General features: G+C 33.0%; 1 protein-coding gene across 4 annotated transcripts in view; it reads left to right on the top strand.

The window, feature by feature from the left end:
* Positions 1 to 17,899, top strand: part of LOC145263724 (insulin-like growth factor 2 mRNA-binding protein 2) — a 186,993-nt gene that overhangs the window by 108,106 nt on the left and 60,988 nt on the right. For all 4 annotated transcript variants that reach the window (XM_080120696.1, XM_080120694.1, XM_080120695.1 and 1 more), the window contains exons 3-4: positions 12,830 to 12,936; positions 16,448 to 16,502. In XM_080120696.1, the coding sequence (XP_079976822.1) occupies positions 12,830 to 12,936; positions 16,448 to 16,502 (162 nt within the window). The remainder of the gene's footprint in view (positions 1 to 12,829; positions 12,937 to 16,447; positions 16,503 to 17,899) is intronic.

Below are 17,899 nucleotides of genomic sequence, written 5' to 3'. Positions count from 1 at the left end.
AAGACATCGTACACCATGATTCGAACTTAAAACCTTTTAGATGCCAACCTCTAATCAAGTGAGCTAAGACGACGTTGAAGAAATTGGGTTGGTTTTTTTAATATTTAAACTAAATCCTGTTCCGACGTCATTTGTGCATGCGTAGAGGCGAACTTGTCATGAGAGGACGGTTTTTGCTACACCCTCCCTGTAGAAAACTCATGATTTTAGGGGGAAGGAATGAATGTTTTTGGCCAATTTTTCGATATTTGTTGGGCAAAGGATAGCTTTAAAATGATACCTGTGTGGCGAAAATCCGTGGCCAGTGTCAAGCGAGACATACAGACAAGCACACATACATACATTTTCGCTTTTATATATAAATACTAGTGGGGGTACCCAGCGTTGCCCGTGTGTTCGGAGGTGTGTGTGTGTGTGTGTTAAATAAAAAAGAACCTGGGGGGGGGGGAGAATCGAACCCGAACCCCTGAGGTGAAGTTTGAAAATAAAATCGGCCAGCCAGAATGAGTTCGTGAAAGATGTTTGAATTTATTTAAGAACCAAATTGACAGGTGCACGCCCGGAAGTCGTTACGATGACGACGACATCAATGACCAAGTTTGTTTGTTATAAGTACAAAAAAAAGAAAACATTTTAATTAAGCGGGGGCGGGGGTAATCAAAACATTGAGAAAAAACACAAAAAAAACTAATGTAAGGCAAACAAACGATGAAAACAGAAAAACGAACACGGGGGAAAAATGGCTTAAATAAGCCTGTTTCGATATTAAAATTTAAAATATTGGTGGGTACCTGGGTGTTTTTGGGTGTGTGGTCGGGAGTGGATAAACTAAGTAAAAAACCCCAGAAAAAACAGAAAAACAAACGTTACGTGAAAAATGGCTTAAATAACACTGGTTCAATATTTAAATTTAAAAAATTGAAAAATAAAAAAGAAGACATCTCAGACCACGATTCGAACCCAAAACGTTTAGATAACGAACCAACGCACTAATCAACTGACCTAATGCGAAGTAAATGAGATTTGTTCAGTTTTTCAAGTATTTAAAGTAAATCAGATCACGGTCATTGTCACGAGAAGACCGTTTTTGTTGACCCCATGTCAAAAATTATGGATTTCGGGGTGAAAAAGTTAACGTTTTTGGCCAATTTTTCGATGTTTTTCGAGCAAAGGATGGAGCTTCGATGTGATACTGAGTTTGTGAATTTTCGTCACGTCCGAACGTTTTTAGCAGACATACATACATACATTTTCGCTTTTATATATATAGACTAGCGGGTGGGGGTACCCGGCGTTGCCCAAGTGTTTGGAGATGTGTGCTCGGGCGGGGGTGGAGGCGTTAATCAAAACATAATAAGCGAAGTAAAAAAATAAACAACAGAAAAACGAACTTTAAAACTTTAAAAATCTGGAAAATAAAGTGGGGAGTGTGTGCCCAGGCGATTGGGGGAGGGGGTAACGAAAACATAAGAATAAGCGACGTAAAACTTTAAAAAATCGAAAAACGAACGATGGTAAATGTAAAAAATAGGAAAAAAAACAAAAAAACATGAAAAATGGCTTAAATAAGCCTGTTTCAATATTAAAATTTAAATCGGTGGGTACCTGGCGTTAGCCGGGTGTTTTTGGGCGTGTGTGGTCGGTAAGGGGTGGGGGGGTGTTAATGAAAACCTAAGAATAATCAAATTAAAAATAAAAAACCAGGAAAACAAATGTTACATGAAAAATAGCTTAAATAACCCTGCTTCAATATTTAAATTTAAAAAATCGAAAGACATCTCCCACCACTATTCGAACCCAAAACCTTTAGATAATGACCCAACGCTCTAACCAACTGACCTAACACGACGTACATGAAATTGTGTCAGTTCTTCAAATATTTAAACTAAATCAGGTTATGACATCGTCTGACGCATGTGTAGAACCAATCTCATCATGAGAGGATGGTATTTGTCGGGCGAAGGATGGGGCTTTCATATGAGACCAAATTTGTGAATTTTTGTTCTGTCTGTTAAATTTTTAGCAGACGCACATACATACATATATTCATAATACATTTTCACCTTTAGTGAGGGGTACCCGGCGTTGCCCGGGTGTTTTTCGGGGTATGTGAAAAAACCCTGAAAAATGTGAGAAAAAAAAACAAAGCCTTCACGACGCGCAGTTGGAAAATAGTGTTCAAAAAAAAAAAAAACAGGTGCGCGTTTTTGATTGACGTGACGGCGATAGGTGTTCAGCAGTTAGCATTTTGTGCGGGACAGTTTTGAATGAGGTGAATAAATCGGTTTGTTTGTTTTTAAAAACCCGCTCCCTGTTTATTAGGAGCGAAATGAAAGCTACAGTCTGATATGACGAAGTCGACATTGAACAAACGTTACTTAGCTCTCTTGAGACAACTGGCTTTCGGCCTGTGATTAGAGTCGAGTTTCGCTTTTTTTTTTTTTTTATACCGAAAACCGAATGTAACGCGTGCCGATGCGGGGGAAATGTGGAATAATTAATGTTTGAAAGTCAATAAAATTATATAGACAGGCGAGCTCCGTGGGTAACTCTGAGATATTACAATTTATAGATGATATAAAAAGTTTTAAGTTGTGAACTGAGCAAGCGCTTCTCTGAAAGAAGCCTTTTGTGGACATCGAGGAAAAGCATACATACATACATACATACATACATTTTCGCTTTTATATATATAGATATATAGACTAGCGGGAGGGGGGGTACCTGGCGTTGCCCGGGTGTTTGGAGGTGTGTGTGTGTGCCGGGGGGGGGGGTTAATCAAAACATAAGCGAAGTAAATACTTAAAAAAAAAAAAACACAAAAAAACTAACGTAAGGCAAATGAACGATGTTAAATATAAAAATGGGAAAAACAAAAAACGCGAAACAGAAAAACAAACGTTAAAACTTCAGTAAAAAATCTGAAAAATACCCCCCCCCCTCCCAAAAAAAAAGTGAGAAATGGCTTAAATAACCCTGTTTCAATATTAAAATTTTTTAAATCAAAAAAAGACATCTCCTGCTACGATTCGAACCCAAAGCATAATGAGGCCGCGCTCTAAGCAACTGAGCTAAGATGGCGTCGACAAAATTGTCTGTTTTTTTTTAATATTTAAAGTAAATCATGTTCCGATGTCGTGTGACGCATGCGTAGAAGCGAACTTGTCATGAGAGGATGGTTTTTGCTGACCCCTCCCTGTAGAAAACTGATGATTTTAGGGTGAAGGAATTAATGTTTTTGGCCAATTTTTCGAGATTTGTCAGGCGAAGGATAGAGCTTTAAAATGATACCAATCTCGTGAAAATCCGTGACCTGTGTCGAAGGTTTTTGCGAGACATACATACATACACACATTTTCGCTTTTTTATATATATATATATATATATATATATATATATATAGTGGTGCTAAAAACAGCCTGCTCTTGTCATTTTTTTTCAAAAACCGCAAATTTAAACAGCCTATGCCTCATTTGATTGACTTTTTTATTCCTCTATAATTTTACCAGTTCATATTTAACTTTTAATTTTTAATTGAAGTATCTTAGTGTTCACATCAATTTAAAAAAAATAACTTCAAATCGAAGGCAAAAAACAACTCTGCAGCAACAAATGAGCTTAAAATCAGCTTAAAATATCCACCTTTTAGACAATAAAGTATCTAATCGTAATTGTTGTTTCAGGTTATACAACATAACATTTAGTCTGTTTATGCGATCGAGAAATCGGTCACAGATTAAAATGTAACAAGAAAACTGTCCGAACGGCTGTGCAAAAGCACCAAAGCACCAGCAGTGTTTGTGATACTCATAAATCTGATGGTCCTAGAGTTACTTACAGGGAAGACAATGCTGTCAAGATTTAAAGCCTCAGAAACAGATTTGAAATGGCTCCCCAAATTCAACAAGAGTGTAATCTTGTTGAAAAGTGCTCTCTTTCTGTTAACAAATTGAGGGAATTTGATTTGTGAAGCTGTGTTGCAAGACACAAGTCAGTGATTTTTGTAAAACAGAAAGCGCTGTCTAAACTTCATCAGATGCAATTAAGATCGTGACTCTTCATATTGGTTGAAAGCGATTTTTTTAGCGACAAAAGCAAGTTCAATAGGCTAGGCAGTGATGGTAGGGAGTACGTTCGTCAAAGGAAGGACAAAGAATTTAATCCTGGGTGCACAGTTTTAACACTGCAAGGTGGTGGAGATTCAGATTCGGTGTGGAGCGTTATTAGGGCCAATGGTCCAGAGTCTAAAGTGCACTTGCAAGGTCGAATTAATTCAACTAAGTACATTAATGTTGACTGAGCATTTTATATCCTATTTAGGCCGGAATCTGGCAGTGTCAAGAGGTTCCTTGAAGAACTTGATATTCTGTGTTTGGATTGGCCTGCACAATTTCCAGACTTCTGTCCTATTGAAAACGTATGGCATTACATCAAGCAAGATACGCAATGATAAAATTTAAAATCTGGAAGAACTTTGGACAAAAATTTAAGAAGTGGGATGCCCTTTCACTGGAGTATTTCCACAATTCAAGGAATGTCTAAAAACTAATTCAAGTAATTCCCAATAAATTGTAGGCTGTCAAATTGCAAAATGGCTATGCTACTAAATATTAACTAGTGCATTGTGTTCCTGTTGTTTGTGTTGCATTAATGTTATAAAGTTACATTTAAATAATTTTCCATTGTGTGGGGTTTCTTTTTGCTTATTTGATTTGAAATTAATTTTTTAATTGATGTGAACACTAGAATACTTCAATAAAAAGTCAAATATGAACAGGTAAAATTATAGAGGTATAAAAAGCAGATCAAATGAGGTATAGGCTGTTTAAACAGTTAGATTCAATTTAGCTTGTATTTGCAGTTTTTGAAAAAAAGTGGACTTTCTTTTTGGTGTCTATGTATATATGCACCTACAGTAGTAGGTAGACTTAATGTTGCTCATGAATGAATTTCTTATATTGGTGTTTATTTCATTTACCAACAGCATTACTACTGTCGTTCGAGCATTTGTACAGTGATGTATGGCTATAAAACATGGCCAGTAAGTTTTGTGTTGCATGGTTAGAAATGAATAATGAATGTGTAATGTAAGTGTTAAAGACAAGCTTAGATCTCATAATCTGGACAGAACAGTGAGATATGCTAAACAGGAGACTTTGATTATATGCTATACGCTAAAAGGTTTGAGACTTAGTGGATGTAAAGCAGTTAGGAGACAAAGACCTGTTCAGAAATAGTAAATTTCTTAAATCCGTTGAACACCTACCAACATTTAAAATGCATTAAACAGACTATGATGATGATATCCGAAGTATTTGAAATGTTTCATTTCTTTCATTTGTCATTCTGAGTTATATGTAGAACAGTTGAGGTAGCAGGTTCAGTCCAGAAGGAAGTCCAAGCAAAGCCTAGCAAAAATAAGGGTGGACTTGAGAGAAAGGAATAATTAATGTAGGATAGTTTGGGAGTCAATTTCTAAAAAACTATCCAATGATAGCTCTTTTTAGAAATTGATTCCCAAACTATCCTACATTAATTATTCCTTTCCCTGAAGTCCACCCTTATTTAAACTGATGTAAATGTTTGCAAAAGTCTGATTTGAATGCAAACCCCCACATTATTATTGTAATAACTAATATAAGATGAAAGCCACACTTGGAATTTTTGTAAAATTTCCACTAAATTTGACTTTGATCTTTAATTACATCCCCCAAACAAAAAGCCCCCCCCCCCCCAAAAAAAAAAAAAATCAATATAGACTAGCTGTATGTACCCGGTATTGTCCATAATGCTGTTAAGTTTAAGTTAACTTCTATTTCTTTGCATGTTTTTTTTTTTTTTTAACTGAAGGTACACAGCTATTATATTCATGAATTTAAAATGAGTTATCTCCGTTGCTGATTTAAATTTTTTTTAATTTAAAAAAAATTTGATTTAAATGTTTCATATTACTATTCATCTGGGCTGGACTAATTAAAAAAAAAAAATAAATTGTAGCTAAGCATTTTATTGCCCAAAACATGGTACTACTTGTAACAAACGAAAATTGGCTAGTTAGAATCAACTTTTAACTTATTAACTGAAATTTTGTTTGGGTCTTTGAAAATCTGATGAGATATCTTTGTTAAATAGAATGTATATTTAAACGGAAAACTTTTTTTTTTAGTACATCTTTTTAGAGCACAGGAAATAAAGTTTTCCATGGCAATTGTGGAATTCTATACTATAGACCACATTTTTAAAGGAAATTACAGCAACTATATTTGAACATACATAAATAACATTGACCCATTTCTGAGGATAAGATCCATTGAAAAATAAATAAATGGAAATGTTTTTGTTGTGGAAACTGAGAAGCATTAAACAACATAACAAAGTAATTAGATGATCTCAAAAGATGAATGAAAATACATGTGGATCATATCTTTTATAAGATGATTTATTTCTATTATATAATATAAATAAATAATCTATTATATAAAGGGCAGTTGTCTGTGTGTTTGTATGTCCAGCTATAAGTAAGTTTTGTTAGGTAGTCAGTGGGTTTATATATATATATATATATGTCTGTATTCACGTATTGTCTCGTAATATAATGTTCAATTGTTTGATTTAATGTGTGTGAAATGTTCATATCATCCTGCATGTGTATAAAATGTTTGTATGTGAGCGCTTCTTCACAAATACATGTAGTTACAAATGCATAAGCTTTCATAGACAGCTTTTTATAGTCAAACGATAATAGGCTGGCTTATCTCAGACCAAAGGAACCACATTCCTTGTTTGTCCAAACTCTGAAAAAAAACCCCACCACAATGAGTTATATTTTACATGGCTTTTATTCATCTTATGAATTCTCTTGTCAGAGTTTGGCACACGGAGTCTCTTTCTACATTTTCTTGATTCTGTCAGCATGTCTGATTGCTAATGCATTGCCAACTCATTTAACATCTAACATCAGTAAACCCCAACCACGTGTTTAAGGACACAAAATAGGTGATCTCTCACGTAAGCCTAAATTTGTTTACTTCTAACCAAATTCCAAGTTTTAAATTTCCTTTAAAATTTCTAAATCAAATTAGTTTATCTAATTTCTGCTTCAATTCCTGAATAAACATTTCGAGCTGTAAATTCTAATTTTATTTTTCTAATCATCGACCAGATTACCTATTGTCAAGCCAATATCTAACATTGGTATATTCTAAGTTGGCATTGCACTGGATGAATATTGAGAAGTATTCATTCTCTGGGGGTTAATTGGGCCTAGTTTCATTAGAGGTGAGGGAAGGTTTTCACTTATCTACTAATTTAGAAACAAAATACAGATCCTTTACTTGAGGAATCGTGTTAAGGAGTTGTATGTATGCTAGGTGGGGAAAAAGATAAAGAAACGAAGATAAGTTTTAATAGTGACGTTATAAATTAATAATTTCTAGTTACGTACACTGAAAATTGGGGTTTGTATTACTGTACACATAGATTCGAAAAAGTTGTCAAAAAACAAATATAGAACAAATAAATGTTATCAAAGGCAAGATAAGTTACTTTTCTACCTAACTGGATATATTTTTTGTGTTTTTATTCAGTGTAACATGTTTATTCAGCTCGAAAAACATGCAATGTTTACCGATGTATTGGAAAATTCAAAATGACAGCCGACTGTCTCTCGGAGAGGGTACGTTTGAGAAAAGGTATTATAAATAATAGACTAGACAAAATACTGTTAGAAAACAACCGAATACATGTCAACTTATGTCACGGTAACATATATTGAGCGAATTTCTAACAGTATTTTGTCTAGTTTATTATTTATAATACCTTTTCCCAAACGTACCCTCTCCGAGAGACAGTCGGCTGCCATTTTGAATTTTCCAATACATCGGTAAACATTGCATGTTTTTCGAGCTGAATAAACATGTTACACTGAATAAAAACACAAAAAATATATCCAGTTAGGTAGAAAAGTAACTTATCTTGCCTTTGATAACATTTATTTGTTCTATATTTGTTTTTTGACAACTTTTTCGAATCTGTGTGTACAGTAATACAAACCCGAAAATTGTGTTCCATTAACATTTTAAGCTTTCTTGGCTATAATTACAATCCATTCCCGATTCCACCAATGGAGGCCATAATTGTTGGGATTTATGATCATCTTTGAAACTGGATTTTGACATTTTCAGTTAAATACCAGAAAGCAGAACTCCCATGGGTCTGGTGCTACTAGATCAGACTGTGTACAGATACTGACATCCTAGATAAATACATCGAACATTGATATTATTTTTATTTTATTTTTTTCCAAAACTCAGTCATGTTCTGCGAAGTCAATTTTCCTCTACAAAGCAACCAAACCAAATATAAATATTTGTTTGGTTTGGGAAATAAAAAAAAAATAAAAAAAAATAAAAAAAAGCTAAAAGCTAGTAACTTTTCCAAAATTACTGGATTCTATTATGTAAATATATAATAGCAGCCAATGATTTCTGTAAAGCCTTTGAGACAAGTAATTTGTATATTTTATTTACAGACTGTTATCCTCATCTTCATAGTTGTTTTTGTTTCACCATGTTTTGGATAACTATTCCTCTGGCCTTCAGGTGATTAACCGCGACGGGATAGGAATGCTGAGCCTCCTAACTGTATCCCCAGTAGTTACTGCCTTCCATAGTTGTTGTTGTATCACCATGTTTTGGCCAACTAATCCTTCGGGGCCCGTAGCGCAGTGGAAAGAAGCATTGAATCTCTACGGTTCTGAATGAGGATTGTCTGAAAGATAAGTTTCAATCTTAAGCAAAGCAGGCTAGAGGATTAGTTGGTCAAATCGTGGTGAGATAACAACTCTGGAAAGCAGTAATTATTGAGGACACAGTTAAGACTCTGTATTTCTATCCCATCGTGGTTAAACACCTGAAGCAGGCCAGAGGTATAGTTGGTCGAAATGTGGTGAAACAACTATGAAGATGAGGGTAACAGTCCGCAAATAAATATACTGGATTCTACATTAAATAACCCAAAAAGGGTCAATATGCAGTAAGATACTTACGAAAATCGCGTTCATGGGGTGCTCTTGCAATTTTAAGCACAAATAGTTTGTTTTTATCCAGAAAAAAAAACAAATTCTAAAATCTTACATCCCTGAATAATAGTTCATTGTATATACTTAATTAAGCAAAAGTTGTACCCATGATTATTTTGCTCTTTTTATTTGAAATTCTTCTGCATTCCATTTTTCACCAATGGCCTTTGTCGCCGCAGAGATAATTGATTGGTTAACTACACGTTCTTTGCCCTAGGTCAGTTAAGGAGCACTTTGAGACTGGCATGTTTTTTTTTTTTCTTTTTCCCACTAAATTTATCCTCTGGTATAGTTCTGAATGTTTGTTTTTTTTCCATACATTTTTAACTGTCATAGATTTAATTTCTTAAAAAAAAAAAAAAAAAAATCTAAAAAATCTGTACCATGAAGTAGCTAATGCAATGTTTTTTTCTTGAATGCGTTTGTAGGCAGAATCTCTTCTTTCAAACAAGTTAGGTTCAATGAATTAAAACAATTGTTGCTTATTGATCCCTTCATTTAATTATTCAGTCCTTCTGATATCTTAATATCAGTTAACATAAATTAAAAAACAACCGAAAACTAAGTTAGCATACCCAGTTAATTATTTAATAGTTTTCATATTCAAGAACAAGCAAAATAAATTAGCTGCCTCCAGCAGTTATTAATCTACTTTTAAGTATTATTTTTAAATCTATAACTTGCGTTTTATCTCTTTTAATAATAAATTTATTGTAATTTCCTCCCCACAAAAAGATCAAGTTTTCATTTAAATTACCTTCTTGAAAATTGATGAACCATTTCAGAAATATTTTGGTAATTTATCTCTTCATTAAATCAATTTAATAGCTATTGAAGGTTCTACGGACAAATTAATCTTTAGTTGACCTTTCACGATTAATATCTTCGTTTACTAGCCAAATAGAAAAGTTAGTAGCCAAACCCACGTGATTTTGGAATATGACATCTTAGTTCTGTGACGAGTACGTACATCATAAAAAATTTTCTGTTTATTTTTTAAAAAGTGTAATTCTAAAACTGCACCAAATTTTATGTTGAAACTTAAAGGGATAAAAATTCGAATTTAGACATTTTTTTTTTTTTTTTTTTAAACGGTCTTTGTTAAAAAAAAAAAAAATAAAAAGTACATTGTTCTATTTTATTTTAAATAATTTGAATTTGCTTATTTTATTAAAATAAAAATAATGGTTGCAAAGACACTTTTCACTCTGTAATGAGCTTTGCTTTGCAAAAGATGTTTTATTTCTAGTTGCCATTTGAAAAAAAAAAAAAACACTCGCAAATGCAACTGTTTCATTTGCAATTTAAAGCCCTGCTGTTAATATTGACAAAACTATTGCATATATAGAAGATAAAATCACAAATGAATATAACCAAACATTAAATTATAATTTAAAAAAAAAAAAAAAACATGGTTATGCAAATTAGTCATACTAATGTTTGGGTCTTGGCTATATATATATATATATATATATATATTAGTGATGGATTCTCCCATCGATTTCGACGTATGAGCTTCCGCCACAACTAAGTTGCTCGGAAATCCACACAGATGATTTGTTTATAGTGGTGAAGACTTGTGTAGAATCAGCCACGTTTTTTATATTACTGCTAACCTTTGTTGGTACAGACGACTGCCACGGGGTGGAGTATGCAGTAGATTTTTTACATCAGTGTCCTTCTCCTAGATATGTCTTGATGAAGACTGGGGGTGCATCTCTCCCAGTGAATTAATGCGCCTCCAGATACCAACCTAGCAGGCTACTCTGCATTGCCTGGTCGTAAAATATACTTAAATATATTTTGATTAATGCAGATTTCGTATTATATTGGACCCAATATATAGTAATGATTTAAAGTCTTAAAAAAAAAATTGCGCACGACCACCAAGAATCAAAACCAAAACGTTCAGCTTACAATTTACTTTTCTTTTGACGTTAATGCCCAAGTTAGGAAGACATGTTTGCTGCAAGGCTAAAAATTAAAACATTAACCGATAACTGTTATATTACACAAGTATATTCGTAATGTCGTCGTTCGACCATCACCTAGCGAATATCCATTTGCACTAATTTTCCCCGGCTAAAACCCAAATATAAAATTTTGCATATGTTCGAATACCCTATATCATTCAAATGCTACTAAGTCATTAGTCATTTTAGTCATTTAGAACTGCTCTAAAGCTTCAGTACTCTCATTTTTCAACCAAATTTCAAACAATTATTAAAGTTTATAGATCAGTTTCTCAGCTATATTGTGAAAAAATTTTTTCAATTTTCGTTCAGTAAAACAAGTTATGAATTTACTGGTGTTCAAAATCATTAAAAAAAAAACGTCAAGAGGTGAGCGATGTTTTTTATAACTGGTTTCCATAGTAACATCGCTTCAGTGACTAGTGTTGCTACTAATTCACTGCTCTTGCGAAAAGAGAAGTAACAAGTGAAACAGAGAATGAAAGCAGACTAATGCCGTACATTGTTTTACATATTTATGGGGCCAAAAAAATAAGACTGAAATTAAACAAAGAACAAGTGAATTTACTGGAAGCCTGGAAAAATTATGGATTACACTAGAAAAATGTGAGCATGAAAAGTAATATAATTAAGCTTAAACATGGAAAAGAAAAGGACAAGATATTCTAGTAAAATATATATAATAAATTTGACTTAAAATATCAAAGCATTAAGAATTTTTTTAAAAATTCAATTTAACATTATATAATCAAATCTTAATGCTGCAATATTTTTAGTTATAAATTTATATTTTTTACTAGAATATCTTGTCCTTTTCTTTTCTATGTTTAAGCTTAACCATATTACTTTTCATACTCGCATTTTTCTATTGTAATATCAAGTTTCATGTCTGTAGACCTAAAACTGACAGCAGTTTGGTAGCCAAAATTTTTTAAACAAATATATAAAGATAGAAGTTTATTAACCTTTTTACACAAATATTACAGAAGTATAAATCATGTAGAATATCTGCAGGATTACACGTAATAGTTAACTAATGTTAATTTTGCCATGAAGGGTCAAGACTTCAAAGGATTCAAGAGTTTGGCTTTCATTACATCAAAGAATGACTTCCTGTCTTCTTCTCACCACAAAGCGTTTTTCTCTTAATTTTGACTTTCTTAGCTGAAACTGATTGGAGTCATTTAGAAGTTTTTTGCACTTCACTCTTTTCACACAGCTATATATGTTTGTTTGTTTTTAAATCCCCAAAAGTGTTTCAAGGTAAACAATGATCCCTGAAAACTTAGGGCTATTGTGAATTCAAGAAAGCAAATTGATTCGGCAATTGCAGGAGATTAAATGACTTGCCCGCAAATTAATTTTCTAATGTAGTACTACAAACATTTGTTTTATTTTAATTTTCATATAGTTTTTAAAGTTAAAAAAATAAAAACCTCCAACATATATATATATATATATATTAGATATTCGCAATTTTTATATCTACAGTATTTCATGCTTATGCAACCATCAGTATAGGAAGTGATAATTACTGCTGGTAGAGATTCAAACCTAGTCACAATCATCCTGGACTCTATAGGCCAGCATCTCGCCTCCAGGCCACTGGCAATTAACACAAGATTTGAAGGAAATTTAGTGTCTATAAATGCCAAATCCGTAGGTATACATAGTAAACAATCATTCGACTATTTGACGACCAGAACTGTAAATGTCGTTTATAGATCCTCAGACCAGGTTGACATGCAGCTAAAACAAATGTTAATTTTTATTACAGTCGGAGAACGAACAAAATTCAAATCCGGAATGTACCGCCTCATGTCAATAAAGATGAAATTGACCGTATTGTCTCTTCATTTGGGCCAGTAAACAGATGTGATTATGGTAAGTGCTTTGAGATATATATATATATTTTTTTTTTTCTTCTATATTCATATAATGTTTGGTATGTATAGATGTTTATATATTAGCATGTACTGGATTCAAACTTAAATTAACTGATCATTATGAACATTGGAAGACTGCTGCTAGATGTAAGTGTGGGCTATATTTAGTTTGATTTAGTTTTATGCAAAGTCTGATATGCCACCAAAAATCTAAGAAGCAGGAAAAGTGTACAAGTTATGCTGTATGGAACAACATGCTTTCCAAGCGTCCAAAGAATTCTGTGACTTCTTTTTCATTTATTAGTTTGTATCAGATTCCTCACCCAAACACAGAATTAAATTACTGGTCTGCTTTATTCCCTCTAGTGTTTTAGTTTTACTGTGTGTAAAAGAATGACAACGCTGATACATAAAATTATAATCAACTAGCAGGGACACCAGACGTTGGCCAGGATTGAATCATGATCAACGAATATTTCACACTATATTTTTGTCATCGAAATCCATGAAATTGCTTCACATGCATCCATGCAGTAACTTAGTCCAAAATATGTTATTCTACATTTCACTCTAGAGAACCTACTGTATCTTTTTATAAAATTATTTTATATAAACTTCTTTCCAGTTAACGAAAAAAAAAAAAAACCCATTAAACTTACATGCAGGGTTTGAACCTACAGACCACGTCATGCAAAAAAAAACAAAAGCTATCAACCTACCCACAGTAGAATTTTCACAGCCCATTGTTCTATCATTGTCGCTAAGTGACGACCTGGAAAAAAATGGCTTTACCGATGATAGCTAAATTAAAATAACTATTTCAATTATCGGGGGTATTCTGAAACAAAACGTAACTAAGATCACTCTCAGACTTATGCACTAAAGTTCTGTAAATTTAAAAAAAAAATCTGTTCAGCCGCTTTGGAGTCTATAAGGAACGAACTCAGTCGCATTTATATAATTATAGAGATCTTTATTCGTAACTGTTATGAATGGTTTGTTGGGAATTTGAAGAGTTGATTTTTTTGGGGTGGGGTTAGAGAGTTATCTGTCATCAACCAATAACATCCTTTTTGGTTATTATATAAACATCTGAAATGCCCCATTTGGAATGGTATTGTTAGCCACACCTTAAGGCCATTTTATTCAGCCATCATCATTTCACTGGATTGATCTGACTTTGATTACACCTGTGTAACCCTTTGCTGAAAAATGGTATTTCAAACATTTAGATTTTTCACAATTGATCAGGTTTATAATTTTTATTCAAATGGTACATTTAATAAGTGTCTTGTATCTTACATTTGTCACCATGTGTGTTTTTGTAGAAACAATTTCTCTATACACACTGCCTAGGTATTCAATATTAGCAGCAGTACGTTTATAGTTTTATAACATGCTACTCTCTACCAGCAAGTAGTAAGTGTTGCCCTTGTGTACACTAGTATTCTGAGCCAATTGATTGATGTGGCATTGCTGACTTTTAACTGGTTTCACAAGATGCCAGCAATGATGAAGCCCCCCCCCCTCCCTGTAGAAAACACCTTCATTAATCAGACAGCAGTCTCCCACATTGTGATTATTTTATCAAGAGTTACAGTCCTTGGTCATTCTGAGATTGCTCACTAATGAAGCATGGAATTGTAAATGTGAAAAAGACAAAAAAAGCATTAAATTTAAATTAAACAGGAAGTTCAGTGTGTCAACAACATAGCAAGATTTTTTACTTTTGTTTGAAAATATGTATATTTCCTCTAATGTATTTACAGGAACAAAGTTTCTCATGAGGTAGAGGGTTTGATACTTGATTCTGGATAGAAACTTGGCAATTCCAACTTTGACACTAATTTGCTAAATGTGACAAAGGTAATGAAAGAATAGCAATACATATGAAAAAATTGAAATTACTTAAAATATTTCAATAATAGCATACATAGAAAGAGCTTAATGAGCTAAGAAAGTTATGACTATTTTTGTGCCTTGCATGTTTTGGATATTTTTCCTTCAAGGTGTGTTGTCACATTTTTTACACTACTTTTTCAGTAAAAATGTTACATGGCAAATTTGCTTAATCTTGGTTTTCACAAATAAGTGTATTTTTGTGCAAAGAATCGGAATATGCTCCTGAAAATCTCTTGAAATTAATGGTTTTCAAATAATCCACATGGATGAAATTGTAGGTCATATTTTGTCAGACTGACAGGCTTGGGGTTTTTATTTTTTTTCACACAAGATTCCTGCAAAAAGTAAGCATTAAAATGTTAATGGCATAATAATGTGCTGTTGAAACACTAATAAAAAAAAAGATGTTACTTTTTTAAATGTATTTAAAATTGCACTGTTGTACTTGATGCATCATAAACAAATTTTGTCTAAATGCAGATTCCATGAACAAAACTTCTTTCCCAAAACTGCCAGCCTGTGGAACACTGTTTCGCTGGCCTGCTTCCCAGTCAAATACATTTTGAAATCCTTCATTTTAACTTGTGTATTCATTTTTTTTTGAAGATTATTATCTTCATGGTTGTTGTTTCACCATGAATGTTGGGTCTTGTAACTGTATACGCAGTAATTGCTGCCTTCCATAGTTGTCTCACCACATTTTGGCTAACTAATCGTCTGGCCTACTTTGGGTAGGATTGAAATGGCTATCTTCAGAAAATGCTCACCTGGAACCATAGACTCGATGCCTCTATCCACTGTGCCATGTATCCAGATAACCATCTGAAGAAGGTCAGAATGAGTTGGCTGAAACGTGGTGAAACAACTATGAAGATAACTAAAAAAAAAAAAAAAAAAAAAATACAAATTTGTTTTATTTTTTTAGAATCTTTTGAGATAAGGTTTCATACCTCATCTCAAGATTCTAAAAAATAAAACAAAATATATAAATTTAATTTATAAAATAATATAATACCATTCAATACAAACCCAACAATGGAAGACCAGATACAAACACAAAATTAGATTTATAAGACTAAAATCCAACCTTGATTGCCCTTCGGGGCCCATGGTGCAGTGGATAGAGGTGTTGAGTTTTTATGGTTCCAAGTAAGCATTGTCTGAAGATAACGGTTTCGGTCTTACGCAAAACAACCCAGAGCATTATTTGGCCAAAACTTGGTGAGACAACAACTATGGCAGTAAGTAATTACTGGAGGTACAGTTACAGTTCTATCATGGTTAATCACCTGAAGAAGGTCAGTGGATGAGTTGGCCGAAACATGGTAAAATAGCAACCACTATGACAATGAGGATAACAGTTGGCAAAAAAAAAAAAATGAATACACAAATTATGAAGCCTCATCTCAAAGAATTTTAAAATACAAATAAAATATGTAAATTTTAAATTTGAATTTGGTTACCTTGGCAACCTCAGATTAATCGCTATTCACTATCCTTGCCGATTTGGCTTACAAGCATGTAATGTATTGTTATATAAAGGAGTTCAGGTTTTTAGCTCATCAATTATGCTAATTTGTGTTTAAAAATTTTTTTTTTTTTTCCAGTTAGTAATGAAGGCGTAGTGTATGTAACTTTTGACAGTCAGGACACAGCACAAAAGTAAGTATATATATATATATCTCTTTTAGTTGACTAATTATGATCTATTTATATATTTTATATCTATATAATTATAAAACTCTGCGCTGTTTGACTGCCCTTGCTTGCATCTTATCTATCAAAAACATTATGAAAACCAGATTGTATTTGATAAAATTCACTCTTTTCCACAGTCTGACCATATTGAGTACAAATAAACTTTAGTTTTTGCTTAACTTGTAGACATAGTTGCAATCATGAAACTGTTTTGGCTTAGGTTTCAATTCTAGCTGATGGCACTCAAATCATTTTTTTTTTTTTTTTTTTTTTATAAAATCATGACTATATATTGGATACAATATAATATGAAATAATTGACCCTATAATAAAATATCTGTGTAAATTAAAATATATTTAAACATTTTACGACCAGGCAATACTGGGCGCCCCTACTAGTAAACTTATTTATGCGCATAAGTATATTTGTATGCATAATATTTGCTCCTAAACTAATGAATTGATCATTATGAATTTTGAAATACAGCTGCTAGGTGTAAGGGTGAGTAATGTGGGCTATAATCACCTTGTGTTGATTTTGCTTGCATTAGTAAACAGGATTGTGGAGGTTTTAGAGTCAGTTGTAAGAATGCTAGGAGATGGTGTTTGAGTTTTTAATCCAACTCTGATTATTACTGTTTGTTCTAAGACTTTATTTTAAAGTGTTGAGTCGGATATTTTAGAATTTCGTGTCTGACAAAAAATATTTCCAATATCTTAGTAAAATATTTCCCACCTGCAACAAACTTGTTATTCACATGCACCGTAAATATTCAACTGACAAAACATACAACCACTTTGTGCATGTTTACAATATTATGCGAGTTCACTTTCTAGTTATCATTGTTTATCATTGTTTAGTGGGTCTAATGTCGTCTAATTCCACTCTTTGGAGTCTTGTCTAATTATTTGGTTCCAAGTTTTTTTTTGGCCGGTCAATCTTCCTGCAATTAAAGGCATTCACGCTTCTTCAGTAGTTTATCCAAAAAAAATGAACATTTCATATGAGGTGCTCCATGCCAGAGAGGTAGTTGCCAGTGGTTCAAATATCCATTTTCGATGGTACTTCTTTCTCTCATTCATGTTCTATCTTTTGAGCTGGTTGTCTAAGCAATATCACTTCGCCACTCTGGTGTAATTGTCCCTTGAAATACCATGGTGAAACGAACACGTGCTCACTAGCAAAATGCTGTTTTGGCATCTTCGCCTGTCTGGCATGGCAGCACTTGATATGACCATTCCAGCATAACCAATTTCTTATAAAGGTAACCTCTATGCTGAGCAAATGCACTTTTGAATATAGGTATGCGATTAAACTTATCAGCACAATTTTTTTTTTTTTTTTTTTTTTTTTTTTTTTT

This window comes from Euprymna scolopes, chromosome 39 (genome assembly GCF_053919585.1).
Source record: "Euprymna scolopes isolate OS-2025 chromosome 39, ASM5391958v1, whole genome shotgun sequence".
NCBI lineage: Eukaryota > Metazoa > Mollusca > Cephalopoda > Sepiida > Sepiolidae > Euprymna > Euprymna scolopes.
Note: the sequence above shows the minus strand (reverse complement) of the source record. Positions and strands in the feature narration are given on the sequence as shown.